The sequence below is a fragment of the Diospyros lotus genome, chromosome 6, assembly GCF_014633365.1.
Source record: "Diospyros lotus cultivar Yz01 chromosome 6, ASM1463336v1, whole genome shotgun sequence".
In the NCBI taxonomy this organism is placed as follows: domain Eukaryota; kingdom Viridiplantae; phylum Streptophyta; class Magnoliopsida; order Ericales; family Ebenaceae; genus Diospyros; species Diospyros lotus.
In genome coordinates, this window is record NC_068343.1 from 10,200,273 (window position 1) to 10,226,494 (window position 26,222).

The 26,222-nt window shown below is 37.2% G+C and overlaps 5 protein-coding genes and 1 long non-coding RNA gene across 11 annotated transcripts in view; 2 read left to right on the forward strand and 4 right to left on the reverse strand.

Moving 5' to 3' along the window:
• The first annotated feature begins 2,019 nt into the window (after nucleotides 1–2,019).
• On the forward strand, nucleotides 2,020–3,736 carry LOC127804019 (peroxidase 72-like). Its single transcript, XM_052340725.1, is given in 5 exon segments — nucleotides 2,020–2,343; nucleotides 2,430–2,625; nucleotides 2,855–3,019; nucleotides 3,191–3,545; nucleotides 3,547–3,736. Coding segments are annotated over 5 exon segments (1,002 nt in total). The 5' UTR covers nucleotides 2,020–2,118; the 3' UTR covers nucleotides 3,608–3,736.
• A 1,556-nt stretch (nucleotides 3,737–5,292) lies between these two features.
• Nucleotides 5,293–6,321, forward strand: LOC127804015 (uncharacterized). The gene has a single exon (XM_052340721.1). The coding sequence runs from the start codon at nucleotides 5,470–5,472 to the stop codon at nucleotides 6,088–6,090; it is 621 nt and encodes a 206-aa protein (XP_052196681.1). The 5' UTR covers nucleotides 5,293–5,469; the 3' UTR covers nucleotides 6,091–6,321.
• A 3,720-nt stretch (nucleotides 6,322–10,041) lies between these two features.
• Nucleotides 10,042–11,507, reverse strand: LOC127804014 (uncharacterized). Its single transcript, XM_052340720.1, has 4 exons — nucleotides 11,144–11,507; nucleotides 10,842–11,024; nucleotides 10,520–10,761; nucleotides 10,042–10,372 (listed from the first exon to the last, which is right to left on the reverse strand). The coding sequence occupies exons 1-4, from the start codon at nucleotides 11,441–11,443 to the stop codon at nucleotides 10,120–10,122; spliced, it is 978 nt and encodes a 325-aa protein (XP_052196680.1). The 5' UTR covers nucleotides 11,444–11,507; the 3' UTR covers nucleotides 10,042–10,119.
• A 1,698-nt stretch (nucleotides 11,508–13,205) lies between these two features.
• LOC127804017 (probable ubiquitin-conjugating enzyme E2 16) lies at nucleotides 13,206–22,289 on the reverse strand. The gene is made up of 6 exons (XM_052340723.1): nucleotides 21,554–22,289; nucleotides 21,235–21,338; nucleotides 20,909–21,011; nucleotides 20,767–20,830; nucleotides 14,104–14,192; nucleotides 13,206–13,664 (listed from the first exon to the last, which is right to left on the reverse strand). The coding sequence occupies exons 1-6, from the start codon at nucleotides 21,581–21,583 to the stop codon at nucleotides 13,569–13,571; spliced, it is 486 nt and encodes a 161-aa protein (XP_052196683.1). The 5' UTR covers nucleotides 21,584–22,289; the 3' UTR covers nucleotides 13,206–13,568.
• LOC127804020 (uncharacterized) lies at nucleotides 14,235–19,986 on the reverse strand. Its single transcript, XR_008023643.1, has 2 exons — nucleotides 19,466–19,986; nucleotides 14,235–14,850 (listed from the first exon to the last, which is right to left on the reverse strand). It is a non-coding gene; the product is annotated as an uncharacterized LOC127804020 (long non-coding RNA).
• A 1,467-nt stretch (nucleotides 22,290–23,756) lies between the features above and the next one.
• LOC127804009 (D-2-hydroxyglutarate dehydrogenase, mitochondrial) overlaps nucleotides 23,757–26,222 on the reverse strand; it is a 45,339-nt gene continuing 42,873 nt past the window's right edge. For 2 of the 6 annotated variants that reach the window (XM_052340709.1, XM_052340710.1), the window contains exons 15-17: nucleotides 24,358–24,454; nucleotides 24,184–24,281; nucleotides 23,757–24,037 (exon numbers count right to left, since the gene is read on the reverse strand). In XM_052340709.1, coding sequence (XP_052196669.1) covers nucleotides 24,365–24,454 — 90 coding nt within the window. In that variant the 3' untranslated portion in view covers nucleotides 23,757–24,037; nucleotides 24,184–24,281; nucleotides 24,358–24,364. Of the gene's footprint in view, nucleotides 24,038–24,183; nucleotides 24,282–24,357; nucleotides 24,455–26,222 lie in introns of those variants that run through there. The other 4 variants (XM_052340714.1, XM_052340713.1, XM_052340712.1 and 1 more) reach the window with 2 other exon arrangements.

Genomic DNA, 26,222 nt, shown 5'->3' on the forward strand with positions numbered 1-26,222 from the left:
TTCTCCGATATTAAATTTCAAATAATATAACCTAATTCATCTAAGAAAATTCTATCACCAAATATGATTGAGCAAAAGATACTAATGAATCAACCTGGACAACTAAAAAAGGGTCCCAAAAGATAGAGCACCAAAAAGGGTCTCGTGTTGCTTTAATTATTTGTCCAGCTAAACAGTTCATGTACACCTTATGGTAGCAAACTAGAACTTGGTCAAAAATTTAGAGATAGGATCGACCAGTTTTGTCAAGGGAGCAGTTGCTTCTACTCCACTTTCTGGTGCTTTCTGCCACCTGACATTGAATGTCCTCACCTCCTCCTCACTTTATCCAAAAACACCTATTCTGTGATTGACTATGCGGTTTTCTGAGAAAATATTTAGTGAAGGGTCCAAATACTAATTAAAAAATTTACTCAGGTTTTACTAATTAAGCACAAGAGTTTTCTGAGTTTCATAAGGTTTCACTATCGGGTGCATGATTGACGTACGGACTGCACACACGAAGTAACATTTAACATGCATTCCCCCGCGCATGCTTGTGAAAGAGACAAATATACACAACGATGTAATGTAATCTGTACGTATGATATATCATCAACTGTTCTCAGCTAACGTAATGCATATATCATTGTTTACAGCTCTGGTTAAGATAAGACTTACGTTTGTGATGGCAGCTCTTAGTTCATTCATTTAGGAACAGTCTGATTTACATACATTAATTGTATCCTGGTTGAAAAAGATATATCAAAGGCTAAGGGAAGGAAAGAGAAAAACTGTAAACAGGAAGACAGTAATCAGTAACCCAATAGGAGTAAAAGCTATGATTGTTTATTTCTTCTAATCTTGAGAGGGACTTCTGAGTTTCCGGCATCATTTCTATAATAATTCCATGGTTAAAATATTATTATGACCCTATTTTCAACGATCAATAGTTTATTAAAAAAGTTTTAAATATATTTTACTTGGTAGATATTATTACAAATTTTAGAATTATCTTCAGTTTATTTTCTTGGGTGACAACCAATAATAATTTAGAGTAAAAGAAATTTAATTTTAATTAATTACCAGCAAATGAATCCATTAATGAATTGATCGAAAAAGAAGCTTTCAAGATTAGAGGCTTTATAGTACTCCTTATTGTATGGCTTTCTTTTTTCGGTTACCTAAAACGGATTTTCCCTTGGAAGGGAAGGGAAAGAAATAAACAAAGAAAAATGGGGCGTCCGAGTCAGTGCCTTTATTTATGGACAATTGAGCAAAATTGATAGAGTAAAAGGAATCTCAAACTTCTGTTCAATTTTTATGATTTTGCTTTTAATATTTGAGTGAATATGAATTATTTTATTTTTTTTATAGTTTAAATCTAAATGCTAAAAAGTAAACTATAAAAAATATATTTAAAAATTATTCAATTCACATGGATCCATGTGGTATTTATCTTTTAAGTTCATATAATTTAAATTAAGCAATTAAGCATATAAAATGATGGAATGATGTGGGAGAGTTGCAGCCCAACTAAAAGTAAAGAGACGACGACGCCAAGAGACTAATGTCTATAGGGTCATCTATCAAACTACAGTATAGTGCTTTGCTTCACTCTAGCCATTTGGTTCAAATTATTTCTTGCTGTTGCACGTGACTTGTTATGATTATTGCCTCGTGCCTTTGTCTTGGGATACCGCCTTTACTCGATTTTTGGTACCTATATTTTTTATTAGAGAGATAAATTATAAATTAAATATTTAATATTTCATAAAATAAAATTAAATTCATAATTGACTAAATTAATACTGACATATTACTCATTCGATCTCTTAACTTATAATCTAGTGTTGGTGTCTTTTTGTCTTTTTTTATTCTTATGGTGTGGTTTTATTGGCCTTTGATCTTAGTTTCTTGTAAAAAAAAAAAAAAGAAAGAAAAAAAAAAAAACCCCACCTCTTACCAACTCCACGTTACTGTGCCCCTCCTCTCTCTCTCTCTCTCTCTCTCTCTCTCTATAAATACCCATTACCCAACTAATCTTTCATCAGCTAACATTCACACATCAAATCTTCCTTCACAGGAGATAGAGGTCTTGAAGTTCATACTATCGCAAGACCAAGTAGGGGTAGTCCCATGGCCATGGCCATGAGCTGCTTTTACATTGTTGTAACCAATATCCTAGTCATCCTCTCTCCGCTTTGCTTGGCTCATGGTGGTTACCTATACCCACAGTTCTACGACCGCTCATGCCCAAAAGCTCAGCAAATTGTCAAATCCGTCGTCGCCAAAGCCGTCGCCAGAGAAGCCCGCATGGCCGCTTCATTGCTTCGCCTCCATTTCCATGATTGCTTTGTCATGGTCAGTACCTACCTAGTTCATAATTAATTAGTTAGCAGCAGCTAAACAGTTCTTGACACTTCAATTAATTACCATACATTACGCAGGGCTGTGATGCATCTCTTCTTCTAGACAGCAGTGGCACCATAATCAGCGAGAAGCTATCCAACTCTAACCGCAACTCTGCTCGCGGATTCGAAGTCATTGACGAGATCAAATCCGCTCTGGAGGAGGAGTGCCCCAACACTGTGTCTTGTGCTGATATCTTGGCTTTGACTGCCAGAGATTCCACTGTTCTTGTATGTTTAATTTGCAATCTACACTACATATATAGTAGCCAGCTACCAATTAGATAGGATAAGTATATATAGGATGGTTATAATTAAGACGAGTACTCAATTTTTCTGGGTGTGATTCCTCAGTTGATTCTTTACTAGGCCCAAGTGGTATAATTAATTTTACTTGCGGAATTAATGAAAAAATGGTAACATGGGTGATTGATCTGTTCCTGTTTTGTTTTTGTTTCTGCTAGGCTGGAGGCCCAGCTGGGAAGTGCCATTAGGGAGAAGGGACTCGAGGAGTGCAAGCTTGAGCGGCTCCAACAACAACATTCCTGCTCCAAACAACACCTTCCAGACCATCCTCACCAAGTTCAAGCTCCAAGGCCTCGATATTGTTGACCTTGTGGCCTTATCTGGTAATTATGTTTCCTGCTAGCTAGTTTCAACAGTACGCTTCCTTAATTATGGGTATTGGGTGGAGTCGGGATAAAATTATGCAGGCCACGCCCGCTCATGCGTCTCTGACTCAACTAACTTAGAAGGCATTAATGCAACATTATTTGGATGGATGGTTGTTTAATTTGCAGGGGCTCACACCATTGGGAATGCTCGATGCACCAGCTTCAGGCAGAGGCTGTACAACCAGTCCGGCAACGGCCAACCTGACTGCACTCTGGACCAATTCTACGCCGCCCTGCTACGGACCCGGTGCCCGAGATCCGGCGGCGACCAGAACCTCTTCTTCCTGGACTATGTCAGCCCCACGAAGTTCGACAGCAGCTACTACAACAACTTGTTAGCTCATAAGGGGCTTCTGAATTCTGACCAAGTTCTTGCCAACCTGCAGAACCAGCCGTCACCCCAGATAGTGAAGACTTATGCATACAACTCTGAGATTTTCTTCCAGCAATTTGCCAAGTCCATGGTCAAGATGGGGAACATATCCTCTGACTGGTTTCAGGGGAGAGATTCGGAAGAATTGCAGGAAAGTGAACTCTCAATAATGAATTACGATATGCTTCTTCTGGGAGCCCAATAAGTACCGTCAATTTGATCCTACTATAGTTCGGTGTTTTCTTTTATTTGTTTCATCATGTTCTCCATATGGTTCAATTAATTTGGACAGTTGCCCAGCCTGTTGTACATGTATGTGAACTTGTGGTCGCGTTCTATGTATTATTGCAGCCTTGGTTGAAATCAAGGGGACTTTGGGGCTTTGTCTCCAAATGAAAGCGTGAAAGTAGTTTACTTATTTTTTTTTTCTTTTTAAGATAATAATGGTGACCTCAAAATACTAAATTTCAGTATTGTAAAAATCAAACTCTAATTAAATTTAATGTGAACTCCAATAATGATGATAAGCGCTTTGATGAGTGAAACCTAATAAGATTACTACAAAAATTTAATAAAATATCAATAAATTTATAAATAAAAATATATAAAAATATTATATTTTCCGAACAAGATAACATTTGTAAAAATATAAGAATATTATGTTCTCCAAACAAGATAACATTTATAAGGGGGACGTGACCACGAGCATGAGCCCCACCTCTACCTCTTTACATATTGACACGATTAATAAAACAAATAAGAAACAAACAATCTAATGGATTCAGAGAAAATGAGATTTTTAACTTTTTAAAAAATGATATAAAAAAAAAAAGAAGACTCCATCAATAACATTCTTATCAAATGAGTTCCTCCTGGGTGAATACGGATGTAGCCATTGCAAGCTATGGGTCACATTGTGTCTGTCTACACCCATACATTGCTTTATTCTATTTTCTTGTTTTTTTAAAGATGATAAAATCATAAAATATTATTAAATGGAAGATCAAGACCTGACCCCTAATCTTCCAAAATTACCAAATTTGTTAATGAGAAATAAATGAGGGATAGTGATTATTGATAATTTGCTATTTGCAATTGATCAAATAAGTAGAATATTAAGTTTAACAAATTATATATATATATGTGTGTGTGTGTGAAGTGAAAGTTGAATTAATTGATTTTGTCTTATTTAATCATAAAGAAAATCAAGCCAACACAACTGAATTGATTCTGAGTTAAATTGGGTTGAGAAATAAAAAATTTGGTTCAAACTCAATGATTTTCTTTATTGGCTTGAACTGCAAGCAACAGGAAGTAGAAGTAGAAGTAGAACTGAAAATTCATTCCACAAGCAAAGCAAGGCAAGACAAGACAAGACAAGACAAGCCAAGAAAATTTAAGGTATATACAGGGCTGGCCTTCATGGGAAACTAAACTATATTATGCGGGTTGGGCCTCCAATTTTTTGATTTTGTATCATATGGGTTGGGATATGGGTTAAGTTGGGTTGGGTGTACAAATGGCATGGTGTTGGCACTACTTATAATAATAAGTTTGGATGGATTGAGGTATGTAATCGGTCCCCTATTTAATTACATTCTTAAACCAATTTAAATATATTAATTCAATTAGTTCTTGAGTAACTTGGACCATTAGTACACTTAATCTCTACTCAACACCCATAATGCTTTGTGAATTTTTCCATTTCTCAATTATCTTACTTGCTAATATATATATATATTTACATATGTAATTATCTTTTCAATTTTCATGTGAATTAAGGAAGAAGCAATTGCAAATATAGAAGTAATCTGATTAGTAATGCAGCCCTCGTTATGTCTACGTGGAAAGGCCCTGTGACTGTGCTGAAGGCCGAAAACCCACCAAGAAAGTCCGCCGCCGCTGCTGCTGTTGCCGCTTCTTCTTCTTTCTGGAGCACACTACTCTTTGATGAGTTAGGCGAAGTTTAAACTCTTCGACACTTCCTATGTTAAAATCAACTCACTGATTTTTCAATCAAGTGTTTGAGAAAATGAGGAACGGCAGAATCATATCTCGATTTCTGTCGCGCAATTTCACAAACACTTCTCAGGCGTCTCTGTTTCTTCGCCAAAACTTGCACTCGCACTTCTCAGCTTCATGTCGACAAGTGTCGGCAAGTCCCTATCTCGCCGGCCCGAGGACTCCTCCTTTAGCCAGGGAATACGCATCGATGGCGCAGGAATCGAAGCCGACGGAAAGTGTGTCACTGATAGTGGATGAGATATCCGGACTGACTTTGCTCGAAGTGGCCGATTTGACGGAGGTTTTGCGGAAGAAATTTGACATTAATGAGATGCCAACGATGGCGGTGATGATGCCGGGGATGGGGTTCGGCGTGAGAGGTGCGGCGAAGGGTGGTGGCGCGGCGAAGGCCGAGGAGAAGAAGGCGGAGAAGACGGCATTTGATTTGAAGCTCGAGGGAGGGTTTGATGCCGGGGTGAAGATCAAGATTATTAAGGAGGTGAGGGCTTGTACTAATTTGGGGTTGAAGGAAGCCAAAGATTTGGTGGAGAAGGCTCCTACCCTTTTGAAGAAGGGGGTCGCCAAAGAGGAGGCGGAGAAGATCATTGAAAAGATGAAGGAGGTTGGAGCAAAAGTTACGATGGAGTGAGGTAATACTGTCGTTAGCTTTTATGAATTTGGTCCAGTATTTTCTTCAAAGGACTCAACTTGATTAGATGGTATCTGATGTTGGAAATCCTGTTGAGTCTGTTTTTGCCTTGTTATTATACGAATTGCAATTTGGCTACTGCTTCTTCTAAAATCCCATTTTGGTGCCATGCGCTATGTTGCTCTTTTCAAATGTAATGGCTAGTAATAAACTGACAATTTGGTTTTTTCCCATTTTCTTTTACATCCTATGCAGTCTGTGCCCAATCTAAAAGAATCGCTTGGTATGCCAATGCTCTTTAGTTGGTTATAAAATGGTTGTGCTGCCTGATATCATTGAGGAAGCCTCACCAGGTTCTGGCATTCACTACCATCACATTTTGCCACACTCCAAAAACATTGATCAGTTGAGGATGTAAACAAAGAATGGAGGAAGTTAATAGCTGTCTTGTAACTAGAAGCTTAAGTTAAGTGGTGCTTGTAGATGTTAAGCTAGGATTTTATCATAGGTTTGCGCAGGGTGCATGGAAGTCTGGATAAGGGCACCAGCATAATAATATGGATGACAGAGGGAGAGATTGCAAAGATTCCCCCCTTCCCCCCCCACCCCCCTGCCTCTCTCAAAAAAGGGAAAATCTCTTGATAGGAGCTGCCCTTTTGTGGCCAAAGGTAGTTGAAGGCAAAAAGCGGCTTAGGAAATTATGTTGTTTGAGGAGCTAGGCGCCCAAAAAGGCACTCACATGAGTGAAGCAAGGTGCTAAATTCATAAAAAAATAATAAAAATGTCTAAAATAAAAAAGATAATCAGATAATGTGTATAAGACTTCTAAACTGATCTCAAATACATTTTTATTTTAATAATGCTCAAAAGAATAACTTTCAGATCTATGTCATGGTGACCTGCCCAACTACAGAGAAGGGAAAAGAAATTGAGAAGGCAACTTATGGCGATAGCTTGAACAAAGAACAATAACAATGACCGTGCCTCCTTTGGTTTATAGTGTCAATTCTTCTCTCTCTCTCTCCCCTTTATTTTTTTTAATGCTTTGGTGAGTGCTTTTGACACCTGCCACCTCATCTGAGGCACTTGTGATTGAAGTCGCCTTGCCTAGAGGTAGACAAGCGCCTAGGCAAGCGAGTTGCTCCCCTTTGACTATACTGTTTGTGATGATGAAAACAAAAGATGGAGGAAGTTAATAGGTTTATGTTATCTAGGAGCTTAAGATAAGGAGCGCTTGCAGGTGTTAATCTATAATTTTGTCATTGGTTTATAGAGGTTATATGTAAGTCAGGATAAGGACACTAGCATAATGACACGGCAAAGGAAGAGATTCCAAATTTTGTAGTTGTTTGACTGATTGGTTTAATATGTAGCAGGAACAGTTCACCTAGTTGTTGGTTATTTGAGGAACCAACAAATCTTACTAGTACCTTGTTGCTTGGGCTGGAGTTCTTTTGCATATAATTATCCTTGCTCTTTTTATGTCTCCTTTAGGTGTGCTCCCCACCTCCCCCAGGCCTGGCACCAAAAAGTGCCAACACAACAAATATAATACTCCTTGATTTCAAATAAAAAAGGTTATATTTTTTAAGGGGCATTGTTACTGTGCAATGTATGGGGACAGAATGTGCCATGTTATTACCTATTTACTAAAGCCATCCCAATTTTCTCTTTATTTAACTGTGTCCTTGGAGGCAAAACTGCTACACCTCATTAAATGGAAATTCCAAGAGCTTAGAAGCTGTTACACCCTGTCAAGTGGAAATTCTAAGAATTTTGAATCTTCGAGGAAACTTTATGCTTGTGACTTGTGAGGCATGGTAGGCCAAAACAGTAATTCGAAGCTGAAAGATGTCAAATAGTATGTTATAAGCCTGTCTGATAGTCAGACTCAAGATAAGTAATTCTTATAATTCAGGTGGCATATTTTTTCAATTAGGAAAAGAGATGACTAATCTTGTGATAAGTAAATCAACATTCTAAGTATCCAATTTGTTTGAATGAAACCTAGAGTGCCAACTTTGGCAAAGTTTAAGATTGATAGTGCCTTTAGAGTTTTTATATTTCACATCATGAATCAATAAAACCCATATTCTGTAGTTCAATTCTTATATATCTTTCCAATATTTGAAACTATTGACATATTTGATAAAGTTTTTCAAGTATTATTAAAATTGTTTTTACAACAAAGAAACTGGTAGATTAGAACCAAGCAGCTTAATTTGTACAGATCATCAGGAGAGTGAGGTATGCTTTATAGTATTGTGATTATTGTTCTTATCTGGTGATTTTTGTCTACTTGCATGGAGAAGCTCATTGTTAGCATCACCAAATTACATTGTGCCTTACAAGTTTAGCATATGCTTGCATCTAGTTTGTTGTATGCAGGTTGAAGGTGAATGAATATTGCCTTTTCATTTTGTCTGCATTCCATCTATGATAACTCCTAAGTTGGGCCTTTCACCTCTCGCAGGCAAGGTACAAGCTGTGTGCAGATTTGCCTAGCTTTTTGTTTCTTTGATAATTTACATGTTTGCATGCTTAGTTACCACCAGTACCACAGAAGTCAGACCTAGATTGCTTCATATACTCTCTCTTTATTAGGCTGCGCTCTCTTTGTTGTTTTTAAGTCATTTTTAGTTTTCAGTTTTCTAAAACAATGAAAATGCGTTTACTTTGTCATTTTTAAAAATGCATTTTCAAAAACAAGAAATTTTTTTATAAAGAAAATCCAAAATAACAAATGTTGTTTTGATTGTTTTTAGTCAAAACAATCTCTAAGTCCAAAACATGGAAAATACAATCCATTTTTCATGTTTTGGCTCTAAAAAAGAAAAGGGAAAAAAGAAAGGAAGGAAAAAAAAGAAGAAAATTTATTCTTAAATTTAAAAAAAATAAAATTATATATTTATTTAAAATTTTAAAATATAGTATATCTATATTATAATTAAAAATATAGGATAATATATAATATATTATTAAATATATTACACATATTATGTATAATAATATTTAATATAAATTATCATTCAGATGTCAGCAATTTATTAATCAAATTTATTATTTTATTTTAATAGTAAAATTTTATTAAAAAAAGTTAATTTTATTATTTAATAATCAAATTCATTAAATAAAATATCATAAAATAATTTTTCTCAATGCGTTTTCTAATTTTCTGTTTTAAGAAATAGTTTTTAAAAATGACAAAAAGAAACGTTTTTAGTTTTTTGAAAATAGACTATCAAAACAGAAAATTGAAAATAAATTTAAAAATCAAAATTAAAAATTAAAAATTAAAAACTAAAAACGCAAAGAGAATGCAGCCTTAGTGGCTGCATTGCATGTGGTGAAGAGTGCCCGTTCTTCAAAGGGATGGGAGGTGGGACATCAAAAAGTTGTTTGAATTTTCCAATCACTAGATTTTATAACCAGCAGCAAACCAACAGAAAATTATTGACCACTGGCTGGGGCTTGAGCTGGTAGAAAAATATACTTGGGAGGGACTTGTGCTGTTCTACAGATAATTGGATTGTAGCCAGCCCTATGTTCCAATTGGGATTTGAGCTTTGTATGCTATATATATGTCTCAAAATTATTTCTAGGTACGGCTGCATCACATGGATATTTGCACTTTGAGAATCCTCTTAAATAGGAAAACTGAAAAGAACCATCATGTAAGTCAGATAATGAACTCGTAGTATTTGGAGATCCTGAAGGAGGAATTAGCTTCAAGTGGTGGTCCAGGTTGCCAAACATTTAAAGCTGTGTATTCAGGATTCCCAAGAACAGCACTTTCACCTTGTATCTTGGTGCCCGATGCGCAGGTAGTTAAAACTGCTTAAGTTGAAATATGTTCCTTTAGGGTTAAACTCTTATTTAAACACAAGTAGTTGCCCAGGAAGATAATGCTTCATCTGGCAAAAATATAACATCTCAGGTTGAAAATCTGAATTGGCTACAACAACTCTCCTAGAATACCATTGAATTCTTGTTTGTGAAATTTTACATCTGATGCATCTGAAATTTAAATCATTGAGCTACAGAATATTTACGAATGAAAGATAGAATTTCTTCCGAGACTGCTTGAGCTTTCTCTTGGTGGATAAAATGATGTCCATTGAGAACCACTACCTCGCAGTCAGGGACTAGGCTTTTGAAAATGCTTCCCTCAACGTATTCCTTTGTACCACCACCACTGAATCCTATATCTTTGTCACCAACAATTAACTTCGCTGGAATTGTTATTTTTGACCCTTGCCATGGTGCAAGAAGCTCCCAATTGCTGCCATAAAATTTCAAGATCTATCAGAGATCAAAATACGAGATAATTACTTGTCCTCTCTGCTGTTTCTTTTTTTTTTTTTGAATTTCTTTGCTCTAAAACATTATAAAAACTGTTGTACAAGTAAGAAAGTATTTTTACACTTACAGATCCATTGCTCGATAGTAGTTGAGAGGTCCAGTGAATCCGGACTCCTGGAATTTGTCTGCATAGACCTGGAGTTCTTCCTCTGTAATCCATGGTGGCAAAAAGGAGGGGGTCTCTAGGCAATCGATAATCTCCATGTGAGGTGGAGCTACCAGCTCATCAGTCTTTTTGATCAGAAAGAACTTCTTCATCACTGTTAAATAATCATATCTTGCAAAAGCCCTCTCCGCTCTGCCTGGTTTCTGTTAGAATACCATGCCAAATTCAATAGCCTATGCACATACATGTTTTGTGCATTTGGATAGGGATAGAAATAGAATACCTGGAATTGACATAGATAGTGGTCATCGCCATATTTTTGCTTGTAGGATTTGAGGATTGAGATACTCGGAGGTCTAGGAGCATATGGAACAGATAGACAAACCACACCCTTGACCCTGTCAGGCCTGAACAGGGCGAGGTGCCAGGCCGCGACTGCTCCCCAGTCAGAACCCACCACAAAAGCCTTGCCAATATTCCAAATACACCCAGCAGATTGAATCAAATCAATACCATTCACAAGAAAAGATGAAATAGATTCACATATACAACACGCAAAACAGCAGAGTGGCGGGGGAATTGAACCTGTTTTTCACTGAAGTGGTCAAGAAGGCCGATGAGGTCGCTGACTATGTGGAAAATAGTGTAGGAAGAGGGACTGAGAGGAGAATCTGAATCACCATAGCCTCTCAAATCTGGTGCAACTGCATGATATCCATGGTTGGCCAGGTGGGTGATCTGGTGGCGCCATGAAAACCAGAATTCAGGGAAGCCATGGAGGAGCAGGACCAGTGGTCCTGTCCCCCGCTCAGCTATGTTGATCCGTATACCGTTAGTTTTGATTCTTTGTTGGTAGATCTCGCCCATCATCGTCATCATGGCCATCGTTATTATGATCCTTCTTTTCCTTTGGGAGAGAGAAGTTCAACGGCACCAATTTATGGTGGGATTGTTTTAATATTAGTCTTTTTAGACAAGGTAGTTGGTGGATGGTTCTGAGGGCAAGTACTAGTCATGGTCTAGGAGAGTTTTTGTCCGTCATTTTTGACTAAATAAGATAGTGGGGGCTGACGGGAAGGTGTGGGCACCCCCGCCTAAGTAAATATGCGCCAAAACCCAGTGGACTGCTTCCCGTTGGAAGATACTACTAAGAAGAGTCTGTTTGACTTGGCTTGTATCGTACTGAGTTTATTTACTAATGAGTTGTAGTTATTTGGATAAAGAGCTTATTTCAATGAAAGTGGTTTATGCACATACTTGGGTCAACATTAACTTATTTTGAATGTTGCTTATGAGTTATAAAAAGTAAGTTATAGGATAGGAATTTACTAAATAAGCTGTTAAAAGAGCATATAAAGTGAGTAGCCTATAAATTCCAAAAAAAAATTGTGAGCTCTTGAAGAGCTTACGAGCTTCCTTTCACCAAAATTGACCGTCTAAATCTATAAATGCAACAAATGAATGACTTGATTTTAAAGTGAAAGGGTAATCCTGTCATTGTGCACAAGGGCTGGGAGGATGTATTTTTAGGCAGCTTTCCCTTGCTTTTCCTCAAATGACTATTTTTACAGCTTTGAACTTGTGATCGTCTGATTAAAAGTGAACACTTCCTTCTCTTTGCTAAGGAAAATAAACACATTGGTTACCACCAAAATTCGTCTTTTAGCCAACAATTGAAGTAAAAGAAGTAAACAAAAACTGGGGTGGCATTGGTTGAATCATGGGTGCTATTTTACAATTGCAAGTGGTGAAATTCGTTTGCGGTTACAAATTACCTACTCATTTGGAGGTGCTGAAATTTGTCGTCCAGAGACATTTCCTGCCGCAACCCTATTTCTTTCTTTAATAGAACCGAACTTGAGTAAATCCCGGACTACGGGCTCTCATTTTTGGGTCATGTTATTTATATATTTATATACATTTTGAACTACACAATACATATAAATAACATAAATACTCCTGTCTCACTGCGCCTTACTGAACTGTCTTGGATGAAAGCATTTTAGATATTCGTATATCATTGAGTAGCTCTAGATGTATATAATAATATACTAATAATATTTTTTCTCGTTCTTTTAGACAATCCAACAAAGAAAGAAAAGGCAAAAATACATGTCAAAAGGCACTTTGGTACCGTTTGTTTTTGTTATGATACAGCATCACAACCTACAAATCAACGTTCAACTTCATATGTTCAAAGGAGAGGGAAAGTTTCAAGTCCTTGCGGACGAATAGCTTTAGGCTCAGCTTCAAAATTACTTGGGGCCATGAATGAGGAATGACGGGAAAACCTGAAAATTTATGTGCCTGCCTACACGCATATTTCACTGTTGATCCAACAGATCATACAAAATGAAATTTCTCAAAACAAATGCCCATTAGTTTTGCTCCCATATTTACGAGAATAAAATTTATGTCAACCGAGCTCACTTTTTCCCCCCAGGACCAGGAATATGTAAACGTAGTGTTAATCTCCCAACTTGGGCACGCCAAACCATAATTCCATTTGGCATTACAGACCGAAATTCTCCCTACCATTGATGAGCATAAACAAAGAACATACTTCATTGATGAGCTGAGGATTTATAAAAATGTGAAAGATGACAACCAACAAAAACGTTAAAACACTGATTCATAGGAGAACACATAAACAAGAAGCTGAAAATGAGTTAAGACACAAATGAATCACTCAAATTGTGATTCGGGACAAGAGAATACTAGAGTTAGAGGCGACAATAATAGATCACAGGCACAGTAACGATTTATAGTGTTCAGGTTGAGAGTAGGTGCAGAGTTATCCCTTATAAATAAGTCACCAGTTACCAGAAAGAAGTTTCTTTTTCCCACTTCATTTACAAATACCACCTACTAACTTACAGCATAAATTAAGCCCTCAATACTTCCCAGAACCTTTTTGCTTTTACCTTGTTCTTTGTTTCACAATTTCCTTCCAAGGAAGATAAATGCCTCCAAATCGCATAAACTAAAAAGCAGAAAGATGCTCTGTTATTTATACTTTATCATCATGGAACCACCACCTTGTCTCCTTTGGAGATCTGCCATTTCTACAGTTCTTGACATACCGATCATTGTCTTCTGGGCGTTGCTGCATTCAGAGGTCAAATACAAGATCAGAGCGATCAGAGCCCCAAATGTTCCAAGCTAGAGAAAGGAGAATACAAATAGTTGCAACCATACCAGGACTGCATAACTTCATTGAACATGTGGTTAGTAGTTACAATTCAGGGAACGCTTATCTTTGCCAAAACAAGGATATAGTCTTGAATTTCTGGGTTTATGCTACAGTGAAGAATGTGCCATGGGATTGAAAGGGACCAGGGCATTAAATTCCTCATACAAATGGTACAAGAACATCATTTTCTATTAAAAAACCATTTAGAATAATGTAAAAAAGGTTTTCTTTTATTTGGATTTATGACTGGCTTGAGGTTAGAGGACCACAAAAGTGGCATCATGTCGTGGAAATATTTTTATAACAAATTCATGTTTCTATAGCAATATTCTAATCTAGAATGCAAGCAGACCTTCACAGTTGAACTTGATAGCATGGAGAGAATGCTGATACAAATTGAACTGACGGTCATGGCTGGGGACCACGAATCATACAAGATATCTACAAAACAAAATGAGCCAGTACAAAATTAGTTTCAGCTCCTCACATGCTAGATATATAATACACTGTATATGAAACAAAAATAAAATAAAATGATTATCAAAATAAAATAAAATAAAACAAAACATTGGCAACATGCCCAACAACAATGTTGTTATAATCAATAACCATATAGGTTTTTATAGACGTTTTAACAAAAATCATTCAACAAAATTTTAGCACTATCAAGGCCAATGATCATGATAGGAACAATCAAGGCCAGTCTTAACTAACATTAGAGATACAAAGACTCCATTTTGTCCCATAAGAAAGGCTTCATCCATAGATATAACATTAAACACCAGCTTAATGCAATTCATACGGACAGAAGAATAGTACCAGTCATGCATAAATTTGAAATCAAATCCTGGAAGAATGTCAAAAATGGCAGATTTTGATGATTACAAAGAGCAGAAACATGTAAAGAATACAATTGAATATAAATCAAGAAATTTCTGTCATCCAAAGAATGATTCCAAAAATAGTCTCTTTATGAAGACAGTTGAAAAAGAACAGGCAGTATGCAATTGTTCAATGACAATCAAAAAACAAGTGGCTTACTTACATGCAACACCTTAACAGAAACAACATAAGACTTTATCCCGCTATGCATGGTCAGCTACACATGCAGCACCTTGATTAGGTGAAAATTGCTCACAAGCACTAGGAAAAAAATGACACTCGCAAGTAACTAACTGAAAGAAACAGCTTATATGTACAAGTAAGTCACTCAAAGGCTAAGTTACTGTTAAGGTGTTGCATGTACAAGTAAGTCACCCTTATGGCTAAGTTACTCACAAGCATTGATAAAGCATTATAGAGCCCAAATCTAACAAAAATAAATCATGACAAAAAAAAAGTTAAAAGAAAGCAATTCCTTTAATCATAATTGCCTTCCCTTTCTTGCATTACAATAAACCATCCTTCCAACACAACATAGGCTTGGATTGTGGTCACATCAATTACAGTTTACAATAATTTTTGCAACTTTAATATCTTTTTGTCATGACCCAAGAAATAATAGAAGGGCATCATTGTAATAAGGTTGCAATGGTTTGTTAGGATATTTTTACAAGTTGTTAAAGCACATGGGTGCTGTTAGGAAGTTGTTAAAAATTAGTTAACTAGCTACTATGCCTATATAAAGGCCACATTGTAAGAGGAGAAGACATGTTGAATGATAATTGAAATTCCAATATCTCTCCCTACAATTTCTCCCTCTTTCCCTCCCTCTCGCTCAGCACTGTTCCATTCATTCTCTCCCTAATTCTATTCGATCTCCCCTTTCAATTCTTCTCTATTTCTTCCCCAAATTCCTTCCAATTACTTCTAAGACCCTAGCTAAACCCTAGGGTCATGACAAATGGTATCAGAGCGATCGTTCTTCGGCTGTGGTTCGTGCAATTTTGGTAGTCTATTTCAACGATTCTTAGCGAAATTGATTAAGCAGAGCATCGTTCCTCGGCTTTGAATTCATCGATTTTAGTAGTGAATTGAGGTAGATACGACTCGGTGAAGTGAGCTGATCAGTTCGTAGTGTGAAATTCCAGCCATACGAGCGACTGTCGAGGAGCTTCAAATGAATCGATCGGCCAACAAGTCTGATCTAATTCCTAAGGAACCAAGGACAAATAGTCACCCAGCAAGGCGTTCCTCGAAACTGATTTGAGGCTACTTTGGAGGACAGTTCGCGGAGCCGGTCGAGTTACAGGAAGCGGTTGGGTAAGCGGAGCTGCAGGTGACCACGGCTTGTGATCTAGAAGAGTTGTTCGATTTTCTTGGAGGCGTCGATAGCAGCTTAGGCGGATTTGGAACCAATGGTTTGGAGGCTGAATTGAGCCTGTGATCCACGGCCATTGAATCTCGGAATCGATTCCAATGCACGAGGAAGGGAGTGCTGGCTCGGATCTGAAGGAAAAGTAGGGGATTGGCTTGCGGCTAAGACTTCAGTTATCTTATCCGGAATCGAAGACGAGCAAGCCAGGAGGATTTGCAACTAGAGCGAACGACTAGTACGGTAGATCCGCTAAAATGGGCGATGCGGACAACACTAGAGGCAACACGAACTAAGAAGCATTCGCGATTGGTGTGGGAGTCTGTTAGAGGTGGTGACACAGACAGCCAGGAGGGCCAACGACAGCTGAAACGGTGGTGTTGGTCGGTGATTGGGCGGTAGCTGGCGTTGGGAGGTGTTAATCTCCAAACAAGCAAGCACCCTCAGTTCGGAATTGGAAGGCGCAGCAAGTGAGTGACCCTCGGCCAATAATTTTGGTAATTATTATACGAAAATCGGGAGCAACAAGTTGAATTCGGATGAGATTTTTAGTAATTCAGAGCAGTAGAGTTGATTAATTTAGTTAGGCGAAGGCATAGCAGCTATTTTGGAGTCAATTGATTTTTTGGAGGCTGTTTATCCGTTGCGTTAGTCAGGTTTAATTGGCAACTCAGTTGTAGATCAGAGTGGCACAGCGGATTTGGCGGGTTTCATGTGGGAAGTGGACTCCTCCAGCTTATCCAGCTCGTTGGTTGTTGGTGCTTGAGGCTATGAGCAAAGGGAAACAAAGGCAGCCAAGGGGAGCAATGCATACATGGAGCAGATGAGCCCTAAATTGCAGCAGAAGAATGTTTCATTTTCAGCTGAAATAGAGCCTCAATGGCAGCCAAAGAAGGCTGCATTTTTAGTTGGCAGCAACAGGGACAAAGGGACAAGCAATGAGATACATGATACGGGCAAGGAATTTGGTCTTATAATACGTGAGAAGTTGCAAGAGTTCGCGATGATATTTATTAAGAAGTATCATTACAACTTCCTGGTGGAAAATTTTGATGATTATCACGGAAGCTTTAACAAGGAAGAATTCCTTAGAGTGGAGCAGCCGAAGGAGGAGACAAGATTACGAATAACCGATTCACTGCCTACTCTAGACTTTGGGCAAAAAAAGAAGCATTATGATAGGGCAACAGATCAAAAGGAGCCCACGGATCTTTTTGAAGAAGAAATAATACCCCAAGATGCACCTATTAAAAGGCTGCAAGGAAATATTAGGGAAGCAATTGATGAAGTGATAGAGGAAGCCAAAGCCAACTCGTTACCCCCGGTAGCTAGTGCATGGGCGGAAGGGTTTGGGACTGCTCCAGATCAGAAGTTTGTGGGAAATGAGATAGCATTGGATCAGGCAAATCAGACTAAAGGACCATCCATCGATGCGGATGATGGTGCTGAAGCTTTTCCTCAGATTTTGGACTTACCAAAATCTGAGGAACAATCAAATTTGGAGCAAAATATGGATTTGACTTGGGTTAAAATAGGCAACGAGAAGGTGAAGATAGCATTAGCTGGAGGAAAACTAAGGGATATAGTGGAGGGAGTCGAAGGGTTTGTTGAAGAAAACAAAACTATTGCTGCTGTGTTGGTTTTTGCTCCTACTGGAAAATCCAAATTGTTGTCTACTACATTGAGGGATGAATCATTGGCTGGAATTGAAGTTGCAACAATTGCTAATGCTAATGCTCACAAACAACCTCGGTATGAGTATCCAAGGCAAGTCTACAATCCTCCATTGCTGCATTTTGAAGATGTTGTTGATATTTTTGCAACAGAGATAGGCCATGGGTTGAATGGGAACACAGTAAAGGCAGCTATGGCTGTAGATTCGTTATCCATCCTTGTATTGGAAAGGGAGACCAATTTTGATCGGCCAGCTATTGCAGAAGGTGGGGGCATCGAACTTGAACTTGATCAGATTTCTTCAATTGAAGCTCTAGGCCAAAGTATGCTGGGGATGGATCTTGGAAACCTAAGAACAAAGAAGAAGAGGCCTAAAAGATGCAAGCAAGCAAGAAGAATGAAACGGATTGAGAAAGCGGGTATTGGATGAAAAGCAATGAATAGTTGCTGCAAGTTCTTGGGGACAAGAACTCTCTCAAGGAGGGGGGAATTGTCATGACCCAAGAAATAATAGAAGAGCATCATTGTAATAAGGTTGCAATGGTTTGTTAGGATATTTTCACAAGTTGTTAGAGCACATGGGTGCTGTTAGGAGGTTGTTAGAAATTAGTTAATTAGCTACTATGCCTTATATAAAGGCCCCATTGTAAGAGGAGAAGACATGTTGAATGATAATTGAAATTCTAATATCTCTCTCTACAATTTCTCCCTCTTTCCCTCCCTCTCGCTCAGCACTGTTCCATTCATTCTCTCCCTAATTCTATTCAATCTCCCCCTTCAATTCTTCTCTGTTTCTTCCCCAAATTCCTTCCAATTACTTCTAAGACCCTAGCTAAACCCTAGGGTCATGACACCTTTTTCTTTGTTTCTCCCAGTAGTTGTGGAGAAAACTACTGTGCTGTTTTGTCATTCTGTGGATACATGATGATTAGTTCAGGAAAATACTTTCCAGTAAAGTATCCAGGAAACAAACACTAGAAGAACCTAAGGAAGTCGATGCATCAAAATCAACGAACATCTCTTGTCATGAGCAGCAATTTTATTAGAAATATAACTTCCTTCCTAATCTAACCAAATCAATCTCAATTGAATTTAATTGTCAAACCACACTGCATGTTCAAATTATCCACACAGCTCTGGTAATAACAGTCTAGATCTCTGGGATGTTATAATGCAGTATCATGTACTCACATTGATGGTAAGATGCAGCAAGTTTGAATCAAGTTAATCATGGTAATTGATGTATACCATATCTGATAAATTTCTTTGTACAGTCAGGCTGGGGTAGAGAACTACACCTTCAGACTGCAATTAGCGTTGGAGATGTGGAGTCTGATTTGATTTATGACACCTGCATGAACTGGTACAGGGGTCCCACTACATGGTCAGTGGGCAGGGGTCAAGGGGGCAGTGCCCTTTGCAGGGGCTTTTACAGGCAAAGCCCCTGAAACCTAAACAGATTAAGAATTGGAATTGGAAGATTCATTTCTGAAATCCTAAACAAATTAGGAATCTTGTTCGAATTAGGAGTTCTATCAGCCCTGGTTTTCGTCTATAAATATGTGGGTATAATTCTTGTAATTGTAACCTTCTCAAATATTGAAAAACACCTAGTGTAGCTGTGGGTGTAGGCATTCTTGGCTAAACCACGTAAATTTTGTCTTGTGCGCAGGCGATTTTGCTCCAAGTTTTTTTTTTTTTTTTTATCATTTGATTTATTCCCTAACAATTAGCAGATTCCTCTAGTGCATTTTATGAACATATTAAAGATATTTGACATACTCACACTAACAATAGAAGCTAGAATAGAGTTCACCAGGTCCTTTAACATCGCCTCCTTTCAGAGGCCAGAGAAACCTTAAGAAATCCAAAGCCTGAGATCAGACTACAAGCCAAATACGAAGTTGGTCAAACATATGTTCTAGACTACCACCAAAATGTAAATCAGACTGCACAAAAGTCTCCAGCCTACCAGTAATGCAAGATCTAGAAACTAATCAGATGTAGCTCACTATAAGTCAATTCTCTGTTCAAAAGAATAAAATTGAGCCAAATCCATGCAAAAGAAATCAAAGAATATTTCCAGGTACTCTAATTTCCTCATACAGAACGAGGTGCACAATTGCAATAGAAATTTCATTTAGGATAAGTACAATGAGTGCCTGCATATTGCAAAATTCATTAGATTCAGGCTTGATTTGATTCTATATTGGCAAACATGCAGAAATCATGGAGATGACAGCCACCATTCTAGCATAGCACTCCTCAAAGCTTCAAAGGAGGTTTGGTGAAATATCTTGGGAGATCAAATACCTTCATAATAGCAAGACACGTGTTTCTAAAGCTGAATGTTTATCATATCCAATCTGAAATGCAACAAATATAATCAAAGAGAACACAAAAGATCATAACGCTAGAAAATCAACAACTGCAATCCCATACTCCAGTTAATCTCATGCTCTGGTGGAATGTTCTAATTACGTATATCAAAAGTTCCCTACAAACAAACTATTTGATTTGGTGCTGCCAGATATGTCAATGCTTGCTGATAAGAGCCAGAAATAGTTCTTCATGCAGGAAACACTCAAAATGACTCAAGCACACTAAAAGATCCATATAAAAGTATAACACATATATCCTGTTGTAAAATTACTCAATAAGACTACTGAATATAATGTACACTCATCATTCTTGAAAAGGTAAAAGATGGAAATAAATGCTCATGAGCCAAATAAAAAGTATTAAGGTGACTAAGAAAATATTCATAAAGTTATGGAGAACGTAATGGAAGAAAAATGCTGCAACGTCATCTTCTTGTTATGGAAGTAAAACAACCAAAAATGAAAAACATGCATGCACAATCGACAAATTCTGAGGTAAGCCACATGTCCCGCATAATTTTGCCAAAAGCCAAAATGTTATGCTATTTATCCAATGTAGAGGTTAATTGATCAAGTGGAAAATGGAATTATTTGATGTCTGAAGATGAATGATAAATGGCAGGGGGCCGGGGGGGAACAGAGAAATCACTTCAGGAACTCGGGGATAGATAACAGCCAAAATCTGAGGAAACACCTACAAGATTACCTAAACAAATATGGCCATTGCTGTAGATGTGAGGGTGCAGGGGAGCCGGCTGCAAAAATATAACCTGCATCAAATACATACGTTGGTAAGAACAAAACAGAAGAGAAGGTAGAAATAAAATCTGAATAACTCCTGTCTCCACCTGTGGCGCTTCCATGGGATAGTGCTCAGGAAAATCGACCTGAAGATGGTACGTTTCATTGGCATAAAGCGTTCCCGGAGCTCCATTCACTTCAATTACCCACCTTTCCACCAACAACCCAGAAATTCAGACTACGAAATACAAACACCTAACCTACAAGCATCTATACCGTACATATACGCATCGTAAAATAAGTTGTTACGAGTTGAATTTTCAATGCTTTGGATAGAACAATACAAAATCTCATATCAATTTCAGTCGATTTTATCGGACACAAAAAAGAGGGAAAACGATTATCGCGTAAAATAAGAAACCCTAGGAGAAACCTTTGAAGATTATCGGTGACCTTGTGCTTGAACCCCACGGGTGGATTGACCTGCCACTCGACCAGCTCCTTCTGGAGTCGATTCGAAGCGATCTTGCTTAGAGCCTAAACAACCACCAAAACGAGAGAGAAGAAATATAACTGAAAACGAACGAACTGACAAAACGACGGAGATCACAATTGACACACAGGCAACGACCGAGCTCAAATTCATATGTACCGACATATGTTTATGTTTTTGTAAGTGCGTATATATATACACACACATATATATATATACATATATGCAGAGAGAGAGAGAGAGAGAGAGAGAGAGAGACCTTGCGGGAGGTGGCGGAGGAGCTGGTCATGATGACCGATGATGAGATCGACAATGGCGGAAACTGGACAGACGGTGGTTTCGACTTTCATGCCCCAGCCCACCCCCCCAGTCTTTTAATTCACCTTCCAGCTGCCAGACAATATTTATATACATATAAAATGAACAATGAGATTTTTTTTTTAAGATTTTTTTTTTATTTATTTTCCTGTTATACTGGCAATTCATTATTATTGGGCAGAATGGTGGAACCTCCTAAGCGATGATGGTGATACCTGAGTTTGAAACAAAGGCAAGTCAAGGAATCACAAATTATAATAAGGGTTAGGGGGCAGGAGAAGGCACATTTATGATCTATTTTGATATTTTGTTGCAAGGAAATGAAATCTAAGGTTTGGATATGAATAAGGAGCCTCTTGTTTTGGGTTTGGGTAATGGCCCACTTAACATTCTTTTTAGGTTCAATTTTTACAAAACCATTGCATATTTCATATTACACAACGATTATATGAATTATAATTTTTTCTGTAATGTCTGTATGCTTATATTTATTAATTCTCTCTCACTTCTTTATTTCTTTTATTAACTTATTTCATTCCATCACTATCCTCAAAGCTTCTTGGAATTAATTGCAAGGTTAGGATATATGATGATTTAAGAAGCTATTATTCTTCCTAATTTTCTCCAAAAAATTAGAATTCAGTTCCTTCCTTTTAGACTAAAAATAAAATTAAAAATTTGGACACAATAATATCAAATCACTTTAACAGAAACGGAATGAAAGCTAAACTGGTAGGGAAGATGATGGCACATTTGCCTTTATTTTTCAATTCTTTCTTAGCCAAAATCTGTCTGTCACAAAAGAATGCCATCTTTATTTTCCTTTTTTTTTTTTTAAGCTTTTTCTCCCTTTCCTTCTTATCAAGAATAGTGATAGTGCAACTTTTAATTACATTTTATCTCACTTTCTCCCTTTTGTTAGATAAGAATATGTCCTAACTTTCCAAGGGACAAGTGCCTTCCCTAAATGCAAGAATGCCATGTTCAACAACTGAGGATTAGCATATTCTTAGCCCTAAATGAAGATTTCATCCATCATCTCATGTAAGAGCATGCATGAAAAGCCAGATTTCTTTTAAATACTACAATTCACAAATTAATTAAAATTATTATGACTTTAACCATATTGAAAACCATTCAAAGCGACATTCTACACTCCGGGCTTGTCACTCCTAGTAGAAATTATTAGAAAATAAAAAAACCCCTAAAAATTAACTATTTGCAATACACTAAGACTTGTAATTAGATACCTGCCAATGCCACAATTCACCAAGTAACTTTTTTTACAAGACTTTCATTGCTTTGGTTAAAAAGTGTAGTATTTTGCCAAGAAATTCATTGATTCTTCCCTGGAACCTAATCTGGGATAAATTTATGATTTGTTCCGAAACAAAAGCAGTGGCATAAGAAAAGCATCTCACAGTCCAAAAAGAAACATATTCCCTTGAAATCTATCTCCAAATACTAGTGGATGTGCAGGAATCTTCACAAATAGATGCTTTTCCCTCCATTTGTATAAGAGAAATCAAGGTAAATGGATGCTTACAGGAACCACGGGATTCACTTAGTAGACATCGCACCCAAACTCAGCATCAATAGGATAATCACATGCCATACCAGTTGAGTTTGCTGACCAGATATCAATAATTTGATCGCTTCCAAGCTCGTGAAACACATGGGGAAACCTCCAACTTCCATTCAACAAAGAAATTTAGTAGCAATCAATTAGTACTGCCTCATAAACAGGCCTGGACTGAGTTTCCAACACACGGCTTGATATTTGGTAAGCTGCTTCAAATGCCCAACCACTGTGATACAAGTCAGTGTGTATGAACTATATCTCAATCAGAAAGGACATTAAGTTCTGGTAGTATTCAGTTCCTAAACATTTGCAGGGGCTTCTCTAAAACTGTAAAGATCTCTCATAACAGGTTCTTTGAGAGATTTGACTCGGCTGGTTTCCATGCTGGGTTTTGGTACACATCTAGACATTTATGTTTTCAGTTTTGGGCCTTTTGGTTAGCAGTAGGTCACTAGGTTTGGATAATCAAGTCATCCTATGGATTTTCCTATGACACAAATTCAATATATAAATCTTTTGTTACCATTTGGGTGGTCACTTAATAACAACAACAATTCCAAGCTTTAATCCATAAGGAAGGGTCAGCTAATTGGGTTATCACTTGAATGAACATATTTTACATGGTTCCTGCAAGTGATTACCGATGTATACAAGTTGCATGAAGTTGAAAACAAGTACTTCAAGCAATGATAGTCAATTGCCACCAGCAAATTAGTACATCACCATAATGAACAAGTGTCAACTGCATTGAGGAACATGAAGGATCATCACTGTGAACAACACTGATCATACTGTGATTGTCACCGAGAGATCTTGCCTGTCAGATATTTTCCACTTAGCCTCCTACGACAGCATTAAACACATCCAAACAAAATTTCAACTCAAAAGAAATAATATGTATTCATAACATCATGCATTTTGATAACCAGTTAAATGTTAAATGTTAGGTGTAATCTCCACCAAATGCTTGAAATAGCTTTTTCTCTCACCATGAAGACTTCATATGCTCGTTGAGTCAATTCCTCACAATTCAGCTGGCTGCATCTCAGTCACTGCATCTTATGGCAAATCTAATACACATGACAGACTATTGAAACCACTCATTAGAAAGCAATGTTGTGATTATTCAGAGTTAAAGAAGGTACTTGGAACAAATTTCTTACCTCCAGTTCAGGACATGAGGGACGTTGGAAGCACCTTATATGGGTTGAGTATCCCATTAGGGTCCAGCAACTTCTTGATGGAAGCCATTAAGTGCACCTGTCCAAATAGATTCCATAATTTAAACTTTTCATAGAGAAAACTCATTGTCCGAAAACAAAGGAGGGATCAAACAGAGCAATCTTATAGTGAAGAAACATCAAACTTTAACCATGTACATACTGTTATTTCCTGCCTCCTCAAACAGCACCTCACCACCAACCAAACGTTACTGAATTTTCAATTATTTCATTTACCTCACTTCAGCCATAAGAGAAAGGGAAAAGAGAAAGAAAAGAGAAGAAAGAAAGAGAAAGAGGAGAAAGCCTACAATCTTCAAGCCTCTTCCAAACCGAAGCTTCATTTTGAGGTTATCTCAGAAGTTAGTATTCGAAAATGCACGAAATGAACAGTTATCTCTGAAGTTATATGTTGCCTAGTTTACATGGAAAATGCAAAAAATGTTGATGAAAACACATTCAAGTTAATTTCCATGCTCTTACATCACTCAAACATTGTTATCATGTCATTTATGCAAAAACAGTTTTCTTAACCCTTACTGAGTGGCAACACTAATGTTGCACAATCAACGTGTTCTCAATGAAGCTGGAAGAGTGAAGAAGAAATGGAAGTTTTTCCTTGAAGTAGTTCTTGGTATTCTCCTGTTCATCATTTTATAAAATAGGAAGCCATGATTGAAAAGGTGTAACATGTGATTCATTTTGTAGTTTTTGGGCACTAAACAAAGGATTATTTAACTCACTTTGTACTGTTTTGAAGTAGAAATAGGTTATCGACGCTTAATGATGGTTGATTTGTATGAGGTGTGAGTTTTATTTCATGTAATTTGTATGAGGTGTGATGTTTAGACATTTTAGCTAGTTTTAAACATGTTTTGGATTAAGTTATTTGGAATAAAACTCAAAGATTCTAAGGTTTTTCATTAATTCAAAACACCATTTTCCAGCTGGGGGGGGGGGGGGGTAAGTTTTGAAATAAGGAGGTTTTAATTTCGAAATAAGATTCCAGAATGAAAATAAATATATTAAGTTTTGAACTATAGGGGTAGAAATAAGAGGTCCCATTTTGAAACAGAGAAGTTCTATTTTGAAATAAAATTCTAGAAGTGCCAGATCAGGTCCCTGAAATTCTTCTTACTTTGGTGATGATTTGAGGGGTCAAATGAAGTCTGAATGAGCTGAAATTTTGAGATGTTGTAGCTCAGTGAAAGAGCTTCCCAGTGAGATATAATTAATAATTTTTGGAGAATCTTTAATTTATCAAATAATTAAAATAATAAGCGTTGTTAAGAGTCTGCTTAATGAAAAATAGTTTTGGAGAAGGTTTAACTGGTCAAACAATTGCATTAAGCAAAGGCAAGCAAAGGCTTCGGAAGGGGACTGTAACATGGAAACCCAACAAATAATGGTTTATTTTCATGAGAATGGTTGACACCAACACATGGTAATATTTTCAAACATTAGGAATAATGTTTCTTAACATCAAAGGATTAATTTGGTTCAATCCAAATGCTTTCAAAATTAATTTTGGATCATCCTTAAATTAATTGGCAATTAAAGAAAGATAAGATTTAAGGGTGTTGCCCACTAAAGGTTAGAGATTGATTTTTAAAACTTAAAAGAGAAGTTAACCCAAATTTTGGGTGGCTTAAGTTATCTCTAGTCTATTTACAGAAAAAAAAAGTTACCTCTAGTCAGGTATAAGGGAATTTTGAAAAAAAAAAAAAAAATCCCAGATTTTGGACTCACATTGCTTTAGGAGAGTAAGCTATTAGCAATGAGGTTTGAACTCAAAACCTTTGCATGCT